Source organism: Bubalus kerabau, chromosome 2 (assembly GCF_029407905.1).
Source record: "Bubalus kerabau isolate K-KA32 ecotype Philippines breed swamp buffalo chromosome 2, PCC_UOA_SB_1v2, whole genome shotgun sequence".
Taxonomy (NCBI): Eukaryota; Metazoa; Chordata; class Mammalia; order Artiodactyla; family Bovidae; genus Bubalus; species Bubalus kerabau.
Genome location: NC_073625.1, coordinates 26,384,732 through 26,409,872, shown reverse-complemented (window position 1 = coordinate 26,409,872; position 25,141 = coordinate 26,384,732). Strand labels below are relative to the sequence as shown.

Below are 25,141 nucleotides of genomic sequence, written 5' to 3'. Positions count from 1 at the left end.
AGAATCTGCCTGCAATGCAGGAGACCCCATTTGGTTCATTTCCTGGGTTGGGAAGATCTGCTGGAGAAGGGATGGGCTACCCACTCCAATATTCTTGGGCTTCCCTGGTGGCTCAGCTGGTCAAGAATCTGCCTGCAATGCGCGAGACCTGGGTTTGATCCCTGGGTTGGGAAGATCCCCTGGAGAAGGGATAAGCTACCCAGTCCAGTATTCTTGCCTGGAGAATTCCATAGACAGAGGAGTTTGGCGGGCTCTAGTCCATTGGGTCGCAAAGAGTTAGACATGACTAAGCGACTAACATAAGTGATACTTGCCTACCCCCAAAACATAATTCTTGTGTGTTTTCTTCTCTATGACTTTTGTTTAGTTTTTACATATAGGCCCATGGTGTATCTTGAATTAACATGCATATTGTATGGGTTAGGGATCAAAGTTCAAGTTCTTTCCAATTGACAATACTGTTTACTAAAAAGGCTATCCTTTCCTCAGTGAATTCCCACAGTGCCTTTGACAGAGGGAGAGACCCCTACCCCACCAGCCATGCAGGCTCACTCAGATTATCTGCAGACACTTAACGTTTGCCCAAGCAAAAACTCACATGATGACGATAGTTACACCTTTTCTTAAAAAAGAATTTTCCTGACAATGTCATGGTTCTGCATATTGACCAGAAAATTTCCTTTTTTTCCTCATAGGAGAGATTATTTTATTCAATATTTTCTATGAATTTTTTACCATTTGTACTTCAATAATAACAGAAGACAAAGAAGGTAAATGAATGTGCGCTGGGGGAGGGTGGGTGGTGCAAAGCACAAAATAGAAGAAAAATCTTGAAATAAATGAAATCAGAACCTTTAAAATACAGACTTGCTATGCATATATGTGCATGTTGCATAGGGTTTTATAGATCTTGATTTTTTTTTTTTGGAAAGTGAATTGAAAACTGTTCTTATTTTAAAATCACTGTAACGGCTATTAAAGTTTAATTTAGGCATGCAGACCTCTTGCACAAATTGTTTCAGGACTGAAAACATTCTTACTTTCCCTCATAGGCTACTTATACCCCTATTTGTGATTTGATCTAAGTACTCACAAGGGCAGAACAGAGTTTCTCCCATCATTTTCCAGCCAACGGACCCTGTGTAGACCAGCTTCATTTTTCCATATTTTTCCTGACAAGTCCTTAGACTACAAGGCCCAGGGTGATGTACCCTGATTCACTGTTATTTTTTGACCTTTACTCTGGGTACAACTGTAGGTGACAATCCCTGAAGGGAAGTGTGTTGGTAAGTCACATTAGGTGAGGCCGAGATAGCTTCGTCTGAGGAGGACAGTGTCACGGTGAAACCATGGCCGCTGATCTTTCCCCATCTTCTAGTCTTACCTGGAGCCCTGTGCTCTCAGGTACTGAGGGGGAATCTGGCCAGTGTGACAGGGACAGCCTTTTATCTTGTTAAGGCTTGTGATGTTAGGTGCTACTTAATTCTTACTGTTGAATTGAATAGTCAGGAATATCACTTAACCAAAATTAAGTGTTCAGCTTTCGTTTAGAATCAGTCGTCCTGTCATAGTTGCTGTTACGTGTCTCTTCTGCTTGCTTTCAATTTAGGTCATTTACTACATGGGCGAAACTTGGATTTTGGAGTATTTCTTGGGTAAGTAAAAAAAAAAAAACAATGTGGTATGTCTCAGTCCCTCAGAAGAGCAGGTAGTATTACATTGATGACAAAGTTACCAAGTCATTCCCAGAATGTGACCAGAAAGGAAGACCCTAGATTCTTTAGTTTTGAGACCAGATTAAGCATGCTCCTATTCAGTTGAGAGTACAAGAATAGCATTCTATTTCATGTGTCTTCTTTACCTTCCTGAAAAAAAATATGACAGTGCTTTGTAATTGGAGACCTACATATTATCTGGGATTTGCTATTTATAGGCTGTGTCATGTTAGGGGACTTACTTAACTTCTCTGATCCTCAGTTTTATCTTATGGAAAATGGAAGATAAAACTTACCTATATTGGAAAATCCTTGTGAATATTGATCATTGGGGATTGGGTCGATAAAACACCTGCTATAATATCTGACCAGGCTTCCCAGGTGGCTCAGATAGTAAAGAATCAACCTGAAGTGTGGGAGACCTGGGTTCGATCCCTGGATTGGGAAGATCCGCTGGAAGAAGGCATAGCAACCCACTCCAGTATTCTTGCCTGGAGAATTCCGCTGGACAGAGGAGCCTGGCGGGCTACAGTTCATGGGGTCGCAGAGAGTCAGATACGACTGCGCGACTAAGCACAGCACACAGCACAGCATAATGCCTGACCATTGTCTTCATACTCATCCTTATTGTCACTGTTATTAAATGTCACTGAAATTTGTCTTTTGTAGGTGGAATATAAATAATGATACTTGGGTCATAACTGAGGAACTAAAACCTTTAACAGTGAATTTGGACTTCCAGAGGAACAATAAAACTCTCTTCAAGGCAACAACCTTTGCTGGCTATGTGGGCATGTTAACAGGATTCAAACCAGTAAGGAATCTGTTATTACCAGATTTTACAGGTACCTCTGTGTGAATGATGGAGTCTAAGGAAGTGAGAACCTGAAAAGAATATGAAGCCCCAGGTCGTCCCATTGTACTTCTTGTTACCTTTAGCTCATGAGGTAGAGAAGAGTAGGAGGAAGCGAAGATTTCTGAGCCTTTTTTGGAGATAAAGCCCATGGTGGATCTCTAGGGCTGTGAGTGTAAACCTTGAAATCTGGCCATGGCTCTGGCCCTCAGGCAAGTTAGTCATTAAGTCCTTGCACTTCAATTTCCTTGTTGGAAAAGTGTGGCCAATAACATCCATCTACTTATCTCACACACTAGATGTGAAACATGCTTTGAACTTCTAAAAAGTAGTATCATGCCTTGATTTTTTTTTCTCTCCCCCCACACCCTGAAGTCCCCAGTCTAGGCCCTGATATAACAGTATACAGAGGAGCACAGTGAGAGGGCTTAAGCAGGATGGTGGAGGTTTCTGACCTCACGGCTTTGTTTTCTTTTCAGGGACTGTTTAGTGTTACACTCAATGAACGCTTCAGTTTGGATGGTGGTTTTATGGGTAAGTAGGAGATCCAACCAGTCCATTCTGAAGATCAGCCCTGGGATTTCTTTGGAAGGAATGATGCTAAAGCTGAAACTCCAGTACTTTGGCCACCTCATGCGAAGAGTTGACTCATTGGAAGGGAGGGATTGGGAGCAGGAGGAGAAGGGGACGACAGAGGATGAGATGGCTGGATGGCATCACTGACTAGATGGCCGTGAGTCTGAGTGAACTCCGGGAGTTGGCGATGGACAGGGAGGCCTGGCGTGCTGCAATTCATGGGGTCACAAAGAGTCGGACGCGACTGAGCGACTGATCTGATCTGATCTGAGAGAGGTCTTAAATGAAATGGGAATTTCATAGCTGTTTTAAGAAGGCTAGGCTGTGGTTTCTGATTAATAGTTTAATCTCTTCTAGGTCCTGTGACACTGTGTGTGTTTTATCTCTTCCAGGTGTCATGGAATGGATTTTGGGAAAGAAAGATGCCCAGTGGATAGGGTTTATCATTAGATCAGTTCTAGAAAATAGCACAAGGTAATCTGTTTAGTTGCTTTATTATCAGATTTTTTATTTTTTAAATTTTTCCTTGAGGTATAATTGGCATATTAGTATAAGAAGCATACTACAAAATGTTTAGATATTTGTATATATGGCATAATGATCACAATAAGTCTAGTTAACATCTGTCACCACACAGTTATGATTTTTTTCCTTGTGATGAGAAATTTTTAGATTTATTCTCTATGAAACTTTCAAATATTCAGTACAGTATTATTAACTGTAGTCACTATGATGTACATGACATCCTCAAGACTTATTTTATACCTGGAATTTTGTACCTTTTGACCCCCTTAACCCATTTCACCCACCTCTTACCGCCCTGCCCCACCTCTGTCAGCCACCAGTTTGTTCTCTATACCTGTGAAATTTTTTATTGTTTGTAGATTCTACTTCTAACTGTGATCACATGGTATTTGTCTTATTTATTTAATTTAGCAAAATGCTCTCAAGGCCCATCCATGTTGTCACAAATGGCAAGGTTTCATTCTTTTTTATGGTTAAATAATAATCTATTGTATATATACTGCAATTTCTTTATCCATTCATCCTTCCTTAGGTTGTTTCCATAACTTGGCTTACTGTAAATAATGCTGCAGTTAATGTGGGGGTGCGAATATCTTTTAGAGTTAGTGTTTTCATGTCCTCAGATCATTACTTAGAAGTGGTAAGTACTTACTGGGTCATGTGGTAATTTTAGTTTTTTGAGGAACCTCCATACTGGTGGTTCCATAGTGACTGCACCAATTTACATTCCACCAAATGCCACAGGGTTCCCTTTTCTCCACGTCTTGGCCAACACTTATCTCTTGTCTTTTTGATAATAGCCAGTCTGACAGGTGTGAGATGATCCTTATCCTTGCTTTGGTTTGCATTTCCCACCTTCTCATGCACCTGTTAGCCACCTGTATCTCATCTTTGGAAAAATGTCTGTTCAAACCCTCTGTCCATTTTTTAATCAGATTGTCTGTTTTTTGCTATTGAGTTGTGTCAGTTCTATATATACTTTGGATATTAAATCCTTATCAGATGTATGATTTACAGATATTTTATCCAGTTCAGTAGGTTGCCTTTTCATTTTGTTGAAGGTTTTATTTGTTGTTCAGAAGTTTTTTAGTTTGACATTGTCCTACTTGTTTATTTTTGTCTTTGTTACCTTTGTCTCGGTGTCAGATCTAGAACTTATTGCCATCGTGTCAAGGAGCGTTATTACCTGTTTTTCTTTAAGAGTTTTATGATTTCAGGTCTTACGTTTAAATCTTTAATGCATTTTTATTTTTGTGTATGGTGTGAGACAGTGGTTTGGTTTCATCCTTTTTTATGTAGCTGTCCAGTTTCCTAAATACAATCTTTTGAAGAGATTGTTTTTCCCCAGTGTGTATTCTTGGTTCCTTTTTCATAAATTAATTATGGGCTGTTTATTCTCTTTCACTGATCAACGTTTTTTTATGCCAGCAGCATGGTTTTGATTACTGTAGCTTTGTAATACAGTTTGAAATATAGATGTTCTTCTTTTTCAAGATTGCTTTGGCTATTCATGGCCTTTGTTATTCCATACAGATTTTATGATTGTTTGTTCTATTTCTGTGAAAAATGCCTTTACAATTTAAGAGAGGTTGCAGTGAATCTGTGTAGATTTCTTTGGGGTAGTATGGACATTTTAACATTAATTCTTCCAATCCATGACCATGGAATATCTTTGGTTTTTTGCATCTTCTACTTCTTTCATCAGTGTCTTATAGTTTTCAGTGTACAGGTCTTTCACCTCTTTGGTTAAATTTATTCCCATGTATTTTATTCTTTTGGATGTGATTGTAAATGGGACTATTTTCTTAATTTCTCTTTCTGATCATGTTACTAGTGTATGGAACCACAACTGATTGTTGTATACTGATTTCATGTCCTGAAACTTTACTGAATTTATTATTCCTAAGTTTTTTGTGTGGAGAGTCTTTATTATAGTATTATGTCATCTGCAAATAGTGACAATTTCACTTCTTCCTTTCTGATTTGGATACCTTTTATTTCTTTTTCTTGCCTGATTATTCTGGCTAATACTGCCAATACTATATTGAATAAAAATGGTGAGAGTGGACAAGTTTGTCTTGTTCCTAATCTTAGAGGAAAAACTTTTAACTTTTCACTATTGAGTATAATGTTAATGGTGAGCTTCTCTTATATGGCCTTTAATTATGTTAAGGTATGTTCCCTCTGCACACACTTTTTTGAGATGTTGAATTTTGTCAAATGCATCTGTTAATGCATCATATTTTTATCTTTTTTTTCTTTAATTGGAATTGCTTTATAGTGTTTTTTTCTGCCATATGACAATGCAATTCAGCCTTAATTATACATATATCATCTCCCTCTTGAACCTCCCTCTCCTCCACCCACCTCAGTCATCAGAGAGCACCACACTGGGCTCGCTGTTACCCGGCAGCTTCTCCCCAGCCTCTACTTTACAGGTGGTAGTGTGTATATGTCGATGCTACTTTCTGCATGTCCCACTTTCTCCTCCCCTCACTGTGTCCACAGGTTCATTCTCTGTGTCTCCCTTCCCTCCCTGCAGATGGGTTCATCAGTGCCATCTTTCTAGATTCCACATATATGTGTTAATATACAGTATTTGTTTTTCTCTTTCTGACCTACTTCATTCTGTATAACAGGCTCTAGGTTCATCCACTTCACTATAACTGACTCAAATTCATTGTTTTTTATGGCTGAATAATATTCCATTGTATATATGTACCACAACTTCTTCAACCATTCATCTATCCTTCATTGTTTAATGGGTATATCAAATTGATTAGTTTGTGGATTTGAAACTATCTTTGCATCATGGTACATGAACCTTTTAAAGTAGTTTCTCTTAAAGTACTAATATTAAAATACTTCTAAGCTTTATCTTCCATTGAGAAACTATTTCAGAATTTCTTAGGTGAACCTTTGACACTAACATGGAATTCTGCATGTTTGTGTGTGTGTGTGTGTGTTTATAGCAAGAAAAAATGGCAACCCACTCCAGTATTCTTGCCTAGAGAATCCTGTGGACAGAGGAGCCTGGTGGACTGCTGTCCATAGGGTCGTACAGAGTCAGACACGACTGAAGCGCCTTAGCATGCATGCATGCATTGGAGAAGGGAATGGCAACCCACTCCAGTATTCTTGCCTGGAGAATCCCAGGGATGGAGGAGCCTGGTGGGCTGCCGTCTATGGGGTCGCACAGAGTCGGACACGGCTGAAGTGACTTAGCAGCAGCAGCAGTGTATCTGTGAAGGGCATTTATGAAGTTTTCTTGGTATGCAAACAATCCCCCACCCATACAAAAAATAATTTTGTGTAACAAAATCTTCATTTAAATTGTAATACCTGTTAACCTAGAAGCTATATTCTGTGCTGTTACAGAAATTTGGTAGTAGCAAAACTGCCTTTAGCCAGTACTACCATCCAAATGACCTAGAATAAATGGGCATTAGTCTTAATGATTTCCAGGGCATACGATTTAGTAGTCTTCTTTGAAAATCCATTTCCATTTTTGATAGCTCTGATTTTCAAGTAATAAAATAATTTATACTATTTTCCCTAGTTCTGTTGTTGAGTGAAAGGTATATAGACTGTAAGGGTAGATGATGATCATTTCATTTGTCCGTCACGTTTGAGGGAACATTACCGATGTCACTGTTTCACTGTGAGGAGTGAAGGACTGTTTCTCCCTGAGCCATTGTTTACTATTCTTTTTAGAAAAACATGTTCCTCAGATGTTTTCCCTTAGTTTCCACAGCTAAAAATTTCCATTTCAGGTCAACTAATAGTTTTTCCTTTGTTCTAAATGTTTCTTTGTAGTTATGAAGAAACCAAGAATATATTGACCAAAACCAAGATATTGGCCCCAGCATACTTTATCCTGGGAGGCAACCAGTCTGGGGAGGGTTGTGTGATTACACGTGACAGAAAACAGTCTCTGGATGTATATGAGTAAGTACATTTGCTCAAGCAAAACAAGCAGAAACTAAAGCATAGACAGACGTGTGGTTTAAGGCATGAAGCCTAGGAGAAATCTCTCTCTTTGTATCTAGACTCGACCCCAAGCACGGTAGATGGTATGTGGTACAAACAAATTATGACCGATGGAAAAATCCCTTCTTCCTTGATGATCGCAGAACACCTGCGAAGATGTGTCTGAACCAGACAACCCAAGAGGTACATTCCCAGTGTCATATAGAGAAATGGTGACTACTAAAGATTATCTCCATTCTAACATTTTTCATTGGCCTTTAAGAATTTATAAACCTCCTAACAGTCATTGTCTCTGGACAGTTTCCACTGAGTTTTTAACATAAAGAGCAAAATTTCGCTGTACTTTTCCCTTGTTAATGGTGGACACCGCTCTGTGGAGTTGAATCTCAGGAATCCAAGAGGGAAGGAAGAGAAAGAAAGCAAGCATGCTATATTAGAATCATCACCTGAACAGTGACCTGAGGGAAATTCTTTTATGGGGGTTAGGGGAGGTTGATTGAAGAACATCTTGGTCTAATGACCCATTTGTGTGGATAAAGCTGCCAACATCTGCATTTAATATACTAAAAATAACTATTTTTGTGTTTTAGAATATCTCATTTGCAACCATATATGATGTCTTGTCAACAAAACCTATCCTCAACAAGGTATTTTTTTTTCAATATATGTACATATGTGTGTGTGTGTGTATATATTTATTTTTTTGATTTTAGGAAAAGAATTTGATCCCGTGTTTTATCTTTCCCCTTTGTCTTGGATCAATCAGAGCTAGAATTCCAAGTCATGTTCGGCTTAAGGCTGCTTTTTAAAATGTTTTGTGTGACCAAAACCATAACTCTTGGGGTGTGACAAAGAAGTTGGTCACTGCAGCTTGATATCCAGTTTGGTCAGAGTATTATTTCCAGCTTTACTTACATGGCATTTGGATTGAATTTAGCATGTTATTAGTGACTTCTCCATCCATGAGGAATTGAATGCTGTATGCTGCAACTAACACCTAATACTAGACAAAAGGAAGTCTGAAGTCTATTTTCAGACAGCTTTCTTAGTGGATTAGGTTTTTTTCTTAAACATTAGTATAGCCTTTTCCCTACTTTTTAGCTAAAATATGCAAAAGTCTTCTGATCATCCAGTTTGCTATTAGCCCCCCTCTTGCATGTTTCTGATTCCTCTGATTTTTCCCATTTGTTCCTTGCCTCCTTTTGCTAAACCCTAAGGTCAGTGTCGGAGAAGGCAATGGCACCCCACTCCAGTACTCTTGCCTGGAAAATCCCATGGACAGAGGAGCCTGGTAGGCTGCAGTCCATGAGGTCGTTAAGTCGGACACAACTGAGCGACTTCACTTTCACTTTTCTCTTTCATGCATTGGAGAAGGAAATGGCAACCCACTCCAGTATTCTTGCCTGGAGAATCCGAGGGACGGGGGAGCCTGGTGGGCTGCCGTCTATGGGGTTGCACAGAGTCAGACACGACTGAAGCAACTTAGCAGCAGTAGCAGCAGCAAGATCAGAGTGCCTCCATGAGAACCTGGCTTCTGAGGGAAGCTTTCCCTCTGCCCACCGACCCTAATGTCTCATTTTGCCCACGCCATCTTTGCTTGAGTTCACAGTTGGGTTACTTACAGATTCTTGTGTGAGTTGGGTGTGTACCTTCTAACCTGCGTGTCTGCATAGTTTTCCTCACTGCTTGAGAAATGTTTCCAGGATAAGGAAAGCCAAAGCTACACTCTTTATTCTCCACAGTACACCACTGGTCTTTGCAAAGTATGCACTGAGGAGCATTAAGTGAGCCTTAAAGCATTGTGAAGCAGTATATGGCACAGAATTAAGACCTTGTAAAAAACTGAACATTCTCTCCCATACCTGTTTATAGCGTGGTAATGGTTCTATTGAAGTCAGTTGTTTTCATTATTGACTATATTATGTGGATCTTTTGTGTCTTTACACACATATATATAATCCACGATGGGAAGCCTGGCGTGCTGCAGTCCATGGGGTTGCCAAGATTTCAGACACAACTCAGCGATTGGACAACAACAAATTTAATGTTAAGAAACTTCATAAGCAGTTCCATAAAAAATGCTAATACAAGTAGGGTCATCTTAGAACTGAAAACATCCTTAAAGTAAAAGTTGACTTTTCTTTCAGCTGACGGTGTACACAGTCTTGATAGATGTTACCAAAGGTCAATTTGAGACGTACCTGCGGGACTGCCCAGACCCCTGCATAGGGTGGTGAGCACACACCTGGCCTACAGGACGAGCCCTCTATGATGTCGGGACCGGAGCTCACGTGGGGCTGAGTGGAGTGGCGTCTGATCTCCTTCCAGAGACTCAGGGCAGTTTCTCTTTGAGGCGTGAGCTTGTCCTGCTGAGTATGTTTATAGGTCACAGGCTGTTTTTGCCATAATGTAGGTGAGTGCTGTGTAACACATAACTTCTTTCAGTGAAGTACAGCAGTCATCCAGAGTTTACTGTGATTCATTTTGGTCTGACATTTGGAGGCAGGGATAGGCAACTAAAAATGTGGTGGGACCCTGCAGGGAATAAAGCCAAGATTCTCTCAGCACTGAATCCTGTACCTCTATGTGAGTAAGTTAAATAGCCCCCATTACTCAGTTTTTCACTTCTATCTATGTATTTGTGGTATATTTTTGTCTTTTCCTCCTGGCTCTAACTACTATTAAAGTCAATACACCATTGTCTCTGCTGTGACAGCTGTGTATTTCACTAATTTTAATGGGATGGGGATGAGACAGGCGTTCAGCGGTATGTTTCTCTTCATGAACATCACATTGATTCTGAATAGAAGGTGGCACTAGTCGTAAAGAACCCATCTGCCAATGCAGGAGACATTGAGATGCGGGTTCAATCACTGGGTCGGGTAGGTCCCCTGAAGGAGGGCATGGCAACCCATTCCAGTATTCCTGCCTAGAGAATCCCATGGACAGAGGACCCTGGCAGGTTATGGTCCATAGGGTCACAAAGAGTCAGACACAACCGAAGAGACTTAGCATGCACAAGTAGTACCTTTTGGTGTTCTTGGAAGTAACCAGTATGCAAGCAAGGCAGCTTTTATACTCAGAAATGAGGTGTTTCCTTTTTCATAACTAGCCTCCAACTAACCCCAGAAAGTTATTAAATTTCAAAAACAGTCCCAGGTTCTGTGAATCAATAGTAAATAAGCAGGTCAAAGACAAATGGAAAATAGGAGATGAACCATTACTTAACTCTTCGTAAGTATTATTGAATACATATTTTTAGTTTGTCCTTGTGCTCAGTATGTATATTTTTAAATGTAAATTACTAAAAATGTTTTACAGAAATCAATCTATTTATAAGTGCTAATAGAACTTGTTAACCTTTCATATTTTCATAATCAATTTTGAAATGTATGCCAGCTGGGCAAGACTGTAGCCACTTCATTTCTGAGTAATGTCAGCTGTCTTCGTGACATTCAGTAGTCACTGGAAGACATATCAGTCAGCAGTCATGTACGCTGATTCAGTGTATATGTAAGTGTTGGTTTGAGGGTGGTGGCTATGGAGAAATCCAAGCTGAGTATATTTTAATTAACATTATAGGGTTATATAAGTGGGTTATTGAACTTATGACTAAGTGATCACAGTCTTACATGACTCATTATAATTCAGTGGTTATCAATCTAGAGTGTAGGTGTCCAAAGGCAGCTTCTCCGACACAGGAGGTGCTTCCACCAAACTGCAGTGATGAAGCAAGGAGAATTACAAGAGGTTGTGTGTTAAAAACAGGATTTGATTTTTAAAGATCCGCTGTAATTAACACATTTCATAATTTTTAGAAACTGTCATGAATTTTTCATGAAGTCCCATGTCCCCTGCAGTTTACCTCAGCGTGTCTTAAAACAATGTCATTTTCTCTGTGTGCCACGACCTGAGAAAAGGGGAAAGCAGCATCACAGAGCTCTGGATGGAAACCTGGAGGCCTGACTCCGGCTCTTGATCACCCAGTGGTGCGCCCTTTCTGCCCCCTCTGACCTGCCTTGGTCAGGTAAGGGTTTAAACCCAGTTTCCAAAAAAATAAATAAATAAACCCAGTTTCCCCCCAAGGTTTCTTCTAGCTTTATGAATCCAGACTTAAACTGCATCTCACATTAGCAGGCAGTTAGGGAGCAGTTGATACCCAGGTGCTGTTGGAGATGTCAGAACTGTTGTAGTTTTCTTTATTCACAGACGTAAGTGGATGAATCTAATCAAACATTTTCTTAATAGTTCAAAATAATGATGACACTCAATTTGTAAGAAGCATATTAACGTGCATTGTTAAAAGCAATTATGGCAGTAGCTCAGATGCCTCCAAACAGCCTGTCAGTTGCAAATAGTTATACACAGATAACACCTGGATAACATGTGTATCTTACACACAGGCAGTAAATATGTTTCAAAAACACGTAACTCCTAGGTTCAATATCAACACTATATCAATCTCAATTCAAGTTACGCCCTACAGTAGCCCACTGGGCTAAATAATTTCAGCTCCCACATACAGATAAGATATGAAATGGGGTTGATAGAATTATTTCAAAGTATAATGATAAGAGATAGGAATTCTAACAAGTCGAGTCCAAGACCACGTATGCCCAGGTGCTTGTGGGTTAAGTGCAACCTCATCACTTGCAGGATCAATGACCAAGAAGAAAAGCTTGATGCTAGTAACAGTTTCTGTTTTTCATGTACTCAAGCTACAACGGACCATATCACCAAATGGAGTAAGTAAGACTTTTCATTTCAGTTACTGAGAATAAGTATTTCATTGTGTAACTAACACTTAATCACTGGCTCGCCCTGACATTATCAGTAGAGAATTAAGTTTATTGTCTGAACTACAGAAAATTATATATTTTTTTCCTGTTAATTTACAGTTGCTACATGGAGTGAGTAAAATTTTCACTGCTGTTTGCCTTTAAGGATACTGAGTTCTTATGATATATGTAATAGTTTCAATATTGAAACTACTGCATTGAGAGTTGGCAATAACTCTCATTGCCAGTGAGCAATTATGTCATGTAAGGGAAGGGGCGTCCCTGGGCATTACGAGACTCGGCTTCTAGTCTTTGCTCTGCCAATTACTTTCCCTGTATTTAAAATAGGAAGAAATCAAGGCACAATGGAAGATCTTTGATATTTGCCAAATTTTTAGGGCAACCACAGACCAAGGAATGAGGTTTGGCTGTTTTATAACCAAAATAATAAGGGAATCTATAACAAATCAATAAGTACTGAACAAGACTGTTGTCTTGGAAACCAGTAAAAATTTCTATTTTTCAAATCATTTCCATGTAGAAAATCTGCCATGGCCAAAGCAATCTGATATGGAATATATTTTTCTACCATCTCCTTAAAGCTCTCAGTATGCCAGGATTTTTTTAATCGTAGGTGGTTATTTAGAAAAGACTATAGCTATTTTCCTTTTTTAAATCATAGAATTGATAGACTATACAGCTAGATCCTAGATTTCAAGGGTTAAATAGAAGTGCTTTTAATTTTTTTTTTAAACTCAGCTACTTAGTGATAAATTTGCCATTAAAAACAGAAGAGCTAATAAATTTTCAGGTCATTTATAAGAATTTTAACCAAAGCAATTATCCTTTGTTGTATTATTCTGTGTAAAATACCATGAAATAAAATTAAAAAAAAAAAAAAACCAACTGCAGCTTTGCTAAGGTAGTCAGAAAACACAAGTGTATGTTTTACTGAACTATTTTTTATAATTTTATTTTTGACAGTTCCATTACTTTATAGGTAGTTACTTTTTCCCTCTTAAAATGAAAACACATTTAACATTTGTAGGACTGTGAACAACAGATTTTACAGAGTTAATATTTTAAGAGTTCAGCTTAAACAACTAGGTGCAATTTATCATGACATTAACAACAAATTTATTTAGAGAGAATATTTTCTCTTTTCATGTTCTGCTTTAGATATGGCCACAAGATTTAATAGTAATTTTAAAATTTTATTAATAAGGTTAGGTAATACAAATATAACCTTAACCTTATTAATAAAATAAGACAGAATTTGGTCCACTGGAGAAGGGAATGGCAAACCACTTCAGTATTCTTGCCTTGAGAACCCCATGAACAGTATGAAAAGGCAAAATGATAGGATTACTAAAAGAGGAACTCCCCGGGTCAGTAGGTGCCCAATATGCTACTGGAGATCAGTGGAGAAATAACTCTAGAAAGAATGAAGGGATGGAGCCAAAGCAAAAACAATACCCAGTTGTGGATATGACTGGTGATAGAAGCAAGGTCTGATGCTGTAAAGAGCAATATTGCATAGGAACCTGGAATGTCAGGTCCATGAATCCAGGCAAATTGGAAGTGGTCAAACAGGAGATGGCGAGAGTGAACGTCGACATTCTAGGAATCAGCAAACTAAAATGGACTGGAATGGGTGAATTTAACTCAGATGACCATTGTATCTACTACTATGGGCAGGAATCCCTCAGAAGAAATAGAGTAGTCATCATGGTCAACAAAAGAGTCCGAAATGCAGTGCTTGGATGCAATCTCAAAAACGATAGAATCATCTCTGTTCATTTCCAAGACAAACCATTCAATATCACGGTAATCCAAGCCTATGTCTGAACCAGTAACGCTGAAGAAGCTCAAGTTGAACGGTTCTATGAAGACCTACAAGACCTTTTAGAACTAACACCCAAAAAAGATGTCCTATTCATTACAGGGGACTGGAATACAAAAGTAGGAAGTCAAGAAACACCTGGAGTAACAGGCAAATTTGGCCTTGGAGTACAGAATGAAGCAGGGCAAAGGTTAATAAGAGTTTTGCCAAGACAATGCACTGGTCATAGAAAACACCCTCTTCCAGCAACACAAGAGAAGACTCTACACATGGACATCACCAGATGGTCAACACCGATATCAGACTGATTATATTCTTTGCAGCCAAAGATGGAGAAGCTCTATACAGTCAGCAAAAACAAGACGGGGAGCTGACTGTGGCTCAGATCATGAACTCCTTATTGCCAAATTCAGACTTAAATTTAAGAAAGTAGGGAAAACCACTAGACCATTCAGGTCTGACCTAAATCAAATCCCTTATGATTATACAGAGGAAGTGAGAAATAGATTTAAGGGACTAGATCTGATAGGGTGCCTGATGAACTATGAACGGAGGTTCGTGACATTGTACAGGAGACAGGGATCAAGACCATCCCCATGGAAAAGAAATGCAAAAAAGCAAAATGGCTGGGGAGGCCTTACAAATAGCTGTGAAAAGAAGAGAAGCAAAGGAGAAAAGCAAATATATAAGCATCTGAATGCAGAGTTCCAAAGAATAGCAAGGAGAGAGAAGAAAGCCTTCCTCAGGGATCAATGAAAAGAAATAGAGGAAAACAACAGAATGGGAAAGACTAGAGATCTCATCAAGAAAATTATAGAGATACCAAGGGAACATTTCATGCGAAGATGGGCTCAATAAAGGACAGAAACGGTATGGACCTAACAGAAGCAGAAGATATTAAGAAGTGGCAAGAATACACAGATGCTAATGCTAAGTCACTTCAGTCGTGTCCGACTCTGTGTGACCCCACACACGGCAGCCCACCAGGCTCCGCCGTCCCTGGGATTCTCCAGGCAAGAATACTGGAGTGGGTTGCCATTTCCTTCTCCAATACATGAAAGAGAAAAGTGAAAGTGAAGTCGCTCAGTCATGTCCGACTCTTAGCGACACCATGGACTGCAGCCTACCAGGCTCCTCTGTCCATGGATTTTCCAGGCAAGAGTACTGGAGTGGGGTGCCATTGCCTTCTCCGAGAATACACAGAACTGTACAAAGAAGAGCTTCACGACCCAGATAATCATGATGGTGTGATCACTCACCCAGAGCCAGACATCCTGGAATGTGAAGTCAAGTGGGCCTTAGAAAGCATCACTATGAACAAAGCTAGTGGAGGCGATGGAATTCCAGTTAAGCTATTTCAAATCCTGAAAGATGATGCTGTGAAAGTGCTGCACTCAATATGCCAGCAAATTTGGAAAAGTCAGCAGTGGCCACAGGATTGGAAAAGGTCAGTTTTCATTCCAATCCCAAAGAAAGGCAATGCCAAAGAATGCTCAAACTACCGCACAATTGCACTCATCTCACACGCTAGTAAAGAAATGCTCAAAATTCTCCAAGCCAGGCTTCAGCAGTACGTGAACCATGAACTTCCAGATGTTCAAGCTGGTTTTAGAAAAGGCAAAGGAACCAGAGATCAAATTGCCAACATCTTCTGGATCATGGAAAAAGCAAGAGAGCTCAAGAAAAACATCTATTTCTGCTTTATTGACTATGCCAAAGCCTTTGACTGTGTGGATCACAAGAAACTGTGGGAAATTCTGAAAGAGATGGGAATACCAGACCACCTGACCTGCCTCTTGAGAAACCTATATGGAGGTCAGGAAGCAACAGTTAGAACTGGACATGGAACAACAGACTGGTTCCAAATAGGAAAATGAGTGTGTTAAGGCAGTATATTGTCACCCTTCTTATTTAACTTCTATGCAGAGTACATCATGAGAAACGCTGGGCTGGAAGAAGCACAAGCTGGAATCAAGATTGCCGGGAGAAATATCAATAACCTCAGATATGCAGATGACACCACCCTTATGGCAGAAAGTGAAGAGGAACTAAAAAGCCTCTTGATGGAAGTGAAAGAGGAGAGTGAAAAAGTTGGCTTAAAGCTCAACGTTCAGAAAACTAAGATCATGGCATCCGGTCCCATCACTTCAAGGCAAATAGATGGGCAAACAGTGGAAACAGTGTCAGACTTTCTTTTTTGGGGCTCCAAAATCACTGCAGATGGTGATTACAGCCATGAAATTAAAAGACGCTTACTCCTTGAAAGGAAAGTTATGACCAATCTAGACAGCATATTAAAAAGCAGAGACATTACTTTGTCAACAAAGATCCGTCTAGTCAAGGCTATGGTTTTTCCGCTGGTCGTGTATGGATGTTTGAGTTGGACTGTGAAGAAAGCTGAGTGCCGAAGAATTGATGCTTTTGAACTGTGTTGTTGGACAAGCCTCTTGAGAGTCCCTTGGACTGCAAGGGGATCCAACAAGTCCATCCTAAAGGCAATCAGTCCCGGGTGTTCATCGGAAGGACTGATGCTAAAGCTGAAACTCCAGTACTTTGGCCACCTCATATGAAGAGTTGACTCATTGGATGAGACCCTGATGCTGGGAGGGATTGGGGATAGGAGGAGAAGGGGACGACAGAGGGTGAGATGGCTGGATGGCATCACCAACTCGATGGATCTGAGTTTGAGTCAACTCCGTGAGTTGGTGATAGGGTGGCCTGCGTGCCGCGATTCATGGGGTTGCAAAGAGTCGGATACAAGTGACTGAACTGAACTGAACTGAGCCCAGATATAGTAAAATAAAAGAGTTGTCTCTGTGCAGATACTACATTAAGTTTCTGTCAGACCTACTTTTTTCAGTTACACCACTGAACTACTTGATGGCTTCTATACAAGAAGCCACTGGGTTACATATCTTACTATTTTTATAAATATACAAACAATATAGCAATTTATTCCTTTTGGTAAAAAAGTTTATTTTCTTTAGTGAAACAAAAAAACCAAAAATCTCTTTATTTCATCTAATTCTGCTTCTCTCCCAGAAGGTAACCCCTCACACAAACTCTGCTATGTCTATGTCCTATGCTCATTTTTGTTGTTCCTTTAGCAGTATGAATTTCTTTCCGTGTCACTATCAGTTTTCATCATATTTTAAAATTCCTTGTAGGATTCTAAAATACAATTTGTGGACATTTAGTTTATTTTCATGGCTTTGCAATTATAAGTAACGCTGTAGTGAACATACTTGGAATGAAAGCTTATAAAGCAGGTAACAGATAAAGATATGTTTAGGTGCACACTTATTTTGTATGACACTCCTGAAGTCCCTTCCAGAATGTCTGAATCTTTATGCACTTCCACCAGCAGTGGGGAGAATGGCTTATCCTGAGACATGCAAACAGTAATTGTAGTTAAATGACATCAGTGAACATATTTGTAAGGGTGAGACTACAGTTCCTCTATTTCTACTACCAGATTCATTTTCAGAGAATCCCTGGCACATCCTGCAAAGATATCCCTGGGGAGATGGGGTCAGGTGGCCAACAACTCCCCAGCTTGGCGAGGGGTCCACTGTGAGTACTGCTAACAGGTGCCTGTGTTGGAGCAACTGAAAAAGGGAGAAGGAAGACCAACAGAAGACCTCTAAAACTAAAAAATCTGAAAGGGTGGGAAGAAATCAAGAATTAGGACTCCTGGCTGTAGCCCCATGTGCCAAAACAGTATTTTCCACCTAGAAAGAACAAACAGCTTGTGACCAACTCACTTCACATTATAAGTCAAGAAGTTCAACACTGAATGATGTATCCAAGGCGCTATAATTATCGTTTTGTAAATGAAGTCATTTTGGAAACATCAACTACCTAATTCAACCCTTTTGCCTATTGAGTCATTGAATTCCAGATCATTCAAGAAAGCCTGTTTGCTTAGCAACAAAACCATGCAACAGAAGCAGGGGACATGCCCCCAAACAATAAAACAATCGTGGCATGAGATCCACGTCCCTGCCCAGTGAGCTCAGTAAGTGCTTATGATAACTCCTCGGTGCACACTAAAAACTAGAAGGAAAAGGCTACATTATACTAGAACCTGATATGATTTACCATTTTTAGCACATTACTGCCTTTTTGCGCATTTCCACTGCGCCATGACAGTCGCAGCTTGACCAGGCACGGACAAGAAAACTCCACTGGAGAACAGAGCTCCTCGAAGCGCCCCCAAATGCCACCCAGTGGTTTCAGTTTGTCCACAGGATGTACTATTCAGCAATTCAAAGGTATGAACTATTGATACATGCTACATGAATCTCAGTATCAATAACCTCAGGTATGCAGATGGCACCACCTTAATGACAGAAAGTGAAGAGGAACTAAAGAGCCTTCTGATGAAGGTGAATGAAGAGAGTGAAAAGGCTGGCTTAAAACTCAACATTAAAAAAACTTACAGATTAAGGCATCTAGTCGCATCACTTCATGGGCAAATAGATGGCGAAAAAAATGAAACAGTGACAAACTTTATTTTCTTGGGCTCCAAAATCACCGCAGATGGTGACTGCAGCCATGAAATTAAAAGACGTTTACTCCTTGGAAGAAAAGCTGTGACAAGCCTAGACAGTGTGTTGAAAAACAGACATCACTTTGCTGACAAAGGTCCGTATAATCAAAGCTATGGTTTTTCCAGTAGTCATGTGCGGAGATCAAACCTGTGAATTCTAAAGGAAATCAGTCCTGAATATTCATTGGAAGGACTGATGCTGAAGCTGAAGCTCCAATACTTTGGCCACCTGATGCAAAGAGCCAACTCTTTGGAAAACACCCTGATGCTGGGAAAGATTGAGGGCAGGAGGAGAAGGGGCCAACAGAAGATGAGATAGTTGGATGGCATCACCAACTCAATGGACAAGAGTTTGAGCAAACTCCAGGAGATCAGTAAAGGACAGGGAAGCCTGGTGTGCTGCAGTCCATGGGGTCACAGAGCTGGACACAACTGAGCAACTGAACAACAACATGAATCTCTAATACCCTGAGTGAAGAAAGCCAGACAAACTTATATACAGTATAGTTGTGTTTATATAAGTTTCTAGAAAATGCAAGCTAATTAATAGTGTCAGCAAATCAGTGGTTGCCTAGAGGTGAGGTGAAGTGGGGCACAGGCTAGATGGAAGGATTCCCAAGAGGCCTCAGGAAACTTTGGGGGACAACAGATATGTTTATCATCTTGATTGTGGTAAGGGTCTCACAGGTGTGCACACCTATGTAAAAACTTAGAAAGTTGCAGAGTTCACAATAATCCCTCAAATAAGGTTGTTAAAAATATACTTGGGAGCATATCCAACAACATGGGTGGTCTGCTTGGTATTGTGGATACCATGTTGAGCAAAAAAGAAAAGGCAAGGTCTTTGTAGATCTTAAGACAATGAAGAATCCTCTGTCCCATTTTCTTGCTCAGCTTCTGCTCCCTGCTACACATGCACACTCCCTCTCAGTGACTACAGTGTCATAGGATGAAGTTGTTAACATCAAAAAGGATTCACTGGATCACTGCTTCAGGCAAGGGCTGCTAGAATTAGTCATCCTAGAGCCTGAAGCAGCAGCAGCAGCAGAGCCTGAAGCTAGACTTGGCCGCTATTTGGAACTGGATAGAATTCTCTGGCCTCTGTTTGTAGAGACAGTGACATCTATTTTTGTACTGTTAGGAAAGCTGTCTAGCTGTCCTCGGAAGAGCCAGCACTGGGTTAAAATCGTGGGCTCAGAAATAAACCCACAAACCTATCATCAATTAATTTTCCTCAAAGGAGGTAAGAATATACAATGGAGAAAAGACAGTCTCTTTAGCAAGCAGTGCTGGAAAAGTTGGACAGCTTCATGTATATCAACGAAATTAGAATACTCCCTCACACGATATCTAAAAATAACTCAAAATGATTTGAAGACCTAAATGTAAAACGTAACACCATAAAATTCTTAGAAGAGAACATAGGTAAAAACATTCCCTGATGTAAATAATAGTAGTATTTTCTTAGATCAGTCTCCCAAGCTAAAAAACTAAATCCCAAAATAAATGGGACCTAGTCACACATAAAAGTTTTTTACACAGCAAAGGAAACCATAAACAAAATGAAAAGATATGGACTGGGAGAAAATATTTGCAAATGATGTGACCAACAAGGGCTTAATTTCCAAAATATTTAACAGTCCATACAACTCAGTATCAAAAAAAAAAACCACCCCAAAATAAAAAATGACTAGAAAACCCTAAAAAGACATTTCTCCAAAGAAGACATACAGATAGCCAATAGGCACGTGAGAAGATGCTCCACATTGCTATTAGAAATGCAAGTCAAAACTCCAATGAGGTACCATCTCACATTGATCAGAATGACCATTATCAAAGAGCCCACATATAATAAATGCTGAAGAGGATGTGGAGAAAAAGGAACCCTCCTGGACTGTCATGGTTATGTAACTTGGCGCAACCACTACAGAAAACATATGCAGTTTCCTTGAAAAACTAAAACTAGAGCCACCACATGACCCAGCAATCCCACTCTTAGGCATATATCCAGGACAATGAAAACTGATTTGCAAGCTACATGCACCCAGTGTTCACTGCAGCACACTTTATAATAGCAAGGCATGGAGACAACCCAAATGCCCATCAACAGATGGCTGCTTTAACATGTATGTACACACACACACACACACACACACACACACACATTGAGTACTGGCCATGAGAAAATAAATACTGCCATTTGCAGCAACATGGATGGACCTAGAGAATACCATAGTAAGTGAAGTAAGTCAGATAAAGACAAATATTGTATCACTTAATGCAGAATCTAAAAAAAATAATACAAATGCATCTATGTATAAAACAGCCTCAGAGAGAAAACAACTTATGGTCACTAAAAAGGAAAACAGCGGGAAGGATAAATTAGGAGTATGGGATTAACAAACTACTATATAGAAAATAAATGAGTAACAAACATTTACTGTATAGCACAGGGAACTACAATACTTTGTAATAACTAGGTAAAATAATCTAAAATATATATGAAAGTGAAAGTTGCTCAGTCGTGTCCGACTCTTTGCAACCCCATGGACTATGCAGTGCATGGAATTCTCCAGGCCAGAATACTGGACTGGGTAGCTTTTCCCTTCTCCCAACCCAGGGATCAAACCCAGGTCTCCTGCATTGCAGGCAGATTCTTTACCAGCTGAGCCACAAGGGAAGCCATATACACACACACACACACATATATACATAAAATATAAAAATACATATACAAATAAAAAAGTCACTTTGCTGTACACCTGAAACTAACACAATATTGTAAATGAATTATACTTCAGTTAAAAAAGTTTTTGTAACAATGAAGTATACACATTGTTTTGAATAATATCCACACATATGCTTTCTTTTCTTCATCCTTTCCTTTGAATTGTAGTTAAAGTGTGAGGAAAGGGTAATGATAAGGGCAGGGAAATAAACTTGACGTAACATTTTGCAGTGACAAATGTAGATTTTAAAACATATCAGTGGAAAACAACTAGTCAGATGTGCTGGCATCCACTGTAATACGAAACACCATCAGTAATTGTATACAAGAACAGAAAGACTTCAAATCTCCTCTATTCAAACTTATCTATATAATTTTCCTTGATGGATCTGATGCTTTGCTGAATTCGTGGTGTTTTTCATATAAAAAAAAATCCTTACTCAGCAGAAATGGCCTTCAGAGGGCCTGACCAATCACCGATGTCTCATTTAAACCTTGCTGTCAACATACACAATGTCACAAGAGAGGTGGTGCAAAATAAATAAAACTATACACCCCATGGTACTCCACCTCGCGCCCCCCACTCCCCCCGCAAAAAAACAAACATGAAGAAATGAACTCTGCAAAATACCAAGTAGGAAATGGCCTTGTTTTTGCTGAGAAACTGTACAAGATGTTTGTGGTTTAGTAGTGTGATTGCATTGTCCTGTTCTCCGACCTTCTATATGACCAGCATATTACTATGACAGAAGAGGCCCACACACTACCGCTCCTCCTCTGCCTACTTGGCCACTCTCGGCAATAACAGGAAGATGACAAGGCAAGCAAGGTTCCATGTGCCTTTAAAGTTAGAAACTATTGATAAGGTTGGCCCTGTCCTTTTTTCTTCCCACATCTTGGATCCTCAGTAACAGTCTTTCCCGAACACTTGGGATGTTTGGCCTTCTATTTATAGAGAGGTAGTCAGAATGGAATCCATTTGCTTTGAAGAAGAGTTAACATTAAGTTGTTCTTGCTTCCCACAATTTAGCCACCAAACAGTAAACTGTCGTGGTGATTAACAATAATTACCTCTGTTCTTGAAAAAGTTTCTTTCAATAGTCTACCTAACCACTTCCCTTTTCACAAATCGGGGACACTGAAATCAGCAATGCCAGAATTCTCTGAGTAGCCAAAGACCAGCAAATAATAGGTCAGTTGAGTTATTACATAAGTAGTGCATGTTATTGAAGTTGACAAATACAATCAAACTAAATTTCTGTATGGAGCCAGAAGACAACCTAAACGACTGGAAAGCTAGTGTTCATGGATTGGGAAACAGTATCGTTTACATTCTTACTTTCTCAAATTGACCTATTTATTCAGTGCAATTCCAATTAAAATCCTGGCGTATTTTTTTTATGAAAACTAAGACAGTTCTACAATTGGAAATGTAAGACTACAGATACAGAATAGCCAAAAGTTCTTGAGGCAAAAAAGAACACATTTAGAAGACTTATGTTGCCTACTTTTAACACTTTCTAAAAAACTACAATAGTGACATGGATATGTCTAATAAGACTAGATATATGAATGGGACAGAGATTCTACACACAGATCCACACATGGCCAACTGATTTCCATAAAGGTGACAAGATAGTTTATAATAGACAGGGACAGTCTTGTCAACAAATGGTGTTTGCTCCCATGTATCTTTATATGGGAGAAAAATAAATCTGATCCTTACCTCACATAATATAAAAAATTACTCAAAATGGACAATACACCTACATGTAAAAGCTAAAACTATAAAACCTTTAGAAGTAGGAAAAAAAATTTCAATGACTTTGGCACAGGCAAATAAATATTCCTTAGGATACAAAGTACCAAACATTTAACAAGAAAAAAATCATAACTACAAGCCACCGACTGGGAGGAAATAATTTAAACAAATATATAAGACAAAGGACTAACTATTATCTAGAATTTTTCCTTGGAAGGAAAGTTATGACCAACCTAGATAGCATATTCAAAAGCAGAGACATTACTTTGCCAACAAAGGTCCGTCTAGTCAAGGCTATGGTTTTTCCTGTGGTCATGTATGGATGTGAGAGTTGGACTGTGAAGAAGGCTGAGCGCCGAAGAATTGATGCTTTTGAACTGTGGTGTTGGAGAAGACTCTTGAGAGTCCCTTGGACTGCAAGGAGATCCAACCAGTCCATCCTAAAGGAGATCAGTCCCGGGTGTTCATTGAAAGGACTGATGCTGAAGCTGAAACGCCAATACTTTGGCCACCTCATGCGAAGAGTTGACTCATTGGAAAAGACCCTGATGCTGGAAGGGATTGGGGGCAGTAGGAGAAGGGGACGACAGAGGATGAGATGGCTGGATGGCATCACCGACTCGATGGACATGAGTTTGGGTAAACTCTGGGAGTTGGTGATGGACAGGGAGGCCTGGTGTGCTGTGGTTCATGGGGTCCCAAAGAGTCAGACACGACTGAGCGACTGAACTGAACTGAGAACATAAAAAGAATTGTTACAACTTATCTTTAGGATCGGAGAAGGTAACGGCACCCCACTCCAGTACTCTTGCCTGGAAAATCCCATGGACGAAGGAGCCTGGTAGGCTGCAGTTCATAGGGTCGCTAAGAGTCAGGCACAACAGAGCGACTTCACTTTCACTTTTCACTTTCATGCATTGGAGAAGGAAATGGCAACCCACTCCAGTGTTCTTGCCTGGAGAATACCAGGGACGGGGGAGCCTGGTGGGCTGCTGTCTATGGGGTTGCACAGAGTCAGACACGACTGAAGCGACTTAGCAGAGCATAGCATCTTTAGGATACACTTTTAGAAACTGAATTGCTCTGTCAAAGGATATAAATAAATATGAAAAAATCTTGGTGCATATTGCCAAACTTACAGGTGGTACCAAATGGGTCATTTAGTAGGAAAACCAGGGGGTAGGGTGGGGGGAGCTGTGTCTCTCAGTCCCTTCCCAGAAACCCTTAGTAGATATTCTTAAATCTGAATAAAAACCTGGTTTTTTGAATGGCTTTCCAATGACTGGTTTAAAATCTACTGTCGTATCACTGAATTAACTTCATTTTAAATAATTCTATATTCATTTTGATCATATCAATCAAGGCATATGACTTACCTATTAGCAAATCTGAAAAATAATAGCTAGGAATATATTTGTATTTTCCTCAGCTGGAACTATTTCAGTCTGAAATACACTATTATAGGACTATTACACTGTTCTTTTCAAAACTGTTGAAGTGGAAAAGAATCTGTCATAATTAAATGAGATAGCCAATCCTACTTAGTAAAATGTAACAACTTGAACCTCTCTTTGAAACACTAACAGAATTTAATCATTTATTCATAGGCAGTAAACACTTTCTATACGCCAAGATCTGCTCTAAAAATCGGTTATTCTGCAATAGAGGAAGCAGAGAAAAATTCCTGCTCTTTCCCCTTAATTACAGGGTAAAAAGGAAACAGAAAACAAGTAAGTAAAAAAGGGTTAATTGGTAAGTAATAGACCAAAAAAAAAAAAAAAAAAAAAAAAAAACCTGGCAAGGGAATGAGAGTCATCTG

The 25,141-nt window shown here is 39.6% G+C and overlaps 2 protein-coding genes across 3 annotated transcripts in view; one reads left to right on the top strand and one right to left on the bottom strand.

Moving 5' to 3' along the window:
* Window positions 1–10,370, top strand: part of ASAH1 (N-acylsphingosine amidohydrolase 1) — a 32,977-nt gene extending 22,607 nt beyond the window's left edge. For both annotated transcript variants that reach the window (XM_055567316.1, XM_055567317.1), the window contains exons 6-14: window positions 696–770; window positions 1,610–1,655; window positions 2,385–2,529; window positions 3,048–3,102; window positions 3,537–3,618; window positions 7,486–7,617; window positions 7,719–7,842; window positions 8,250–8,306; window positions 9,807–10,370. In XM_055567316.1, coding sequence (XP_055423291.1) covers window positions 696–770; window positions 1,610–1,655; window positions 2,385–2,529; window positions 3,048–3,102; window positions 3,537–3,618; window positions 7,486–7,617; window positions 7,719–7,842; window positions 8,250–8,306; window positions 9,807–9,896 — 806 coding nt within the window. In that variant the 3' untranslated portion in view covers window positions 9,897–10,370. The remainder of the gene's footprint in view (window positions 1–695; window positions 771–1,609; window positions 1,656–2,384; window positions 2,530–3,047; window positions 3,103–3,536; window positions 3,619–7,485; window positions 7,618–7,718; window positions 7,843–8,249; window positions 8,307–9,806) is intronic.
* The window catches only part of PCM1 (pericentriolar material 1), a 107,688-nt gene continuing 92,231 nt past the window's right edge, over window positions 9,685–25,141 (bottom strand). The window contains exon 43 of the mRNA XM_055567302.1: window positions 9,685–10,194. Coding sequence (XP_055423277.1) covers window positions 10,139–10,194 — 56 coding nt within the window. The 3' untranslated portion in view covers window positions 9,685–10,138. The remainder of the gene's footprint in view (window positions 10,195–25,141) is intronic.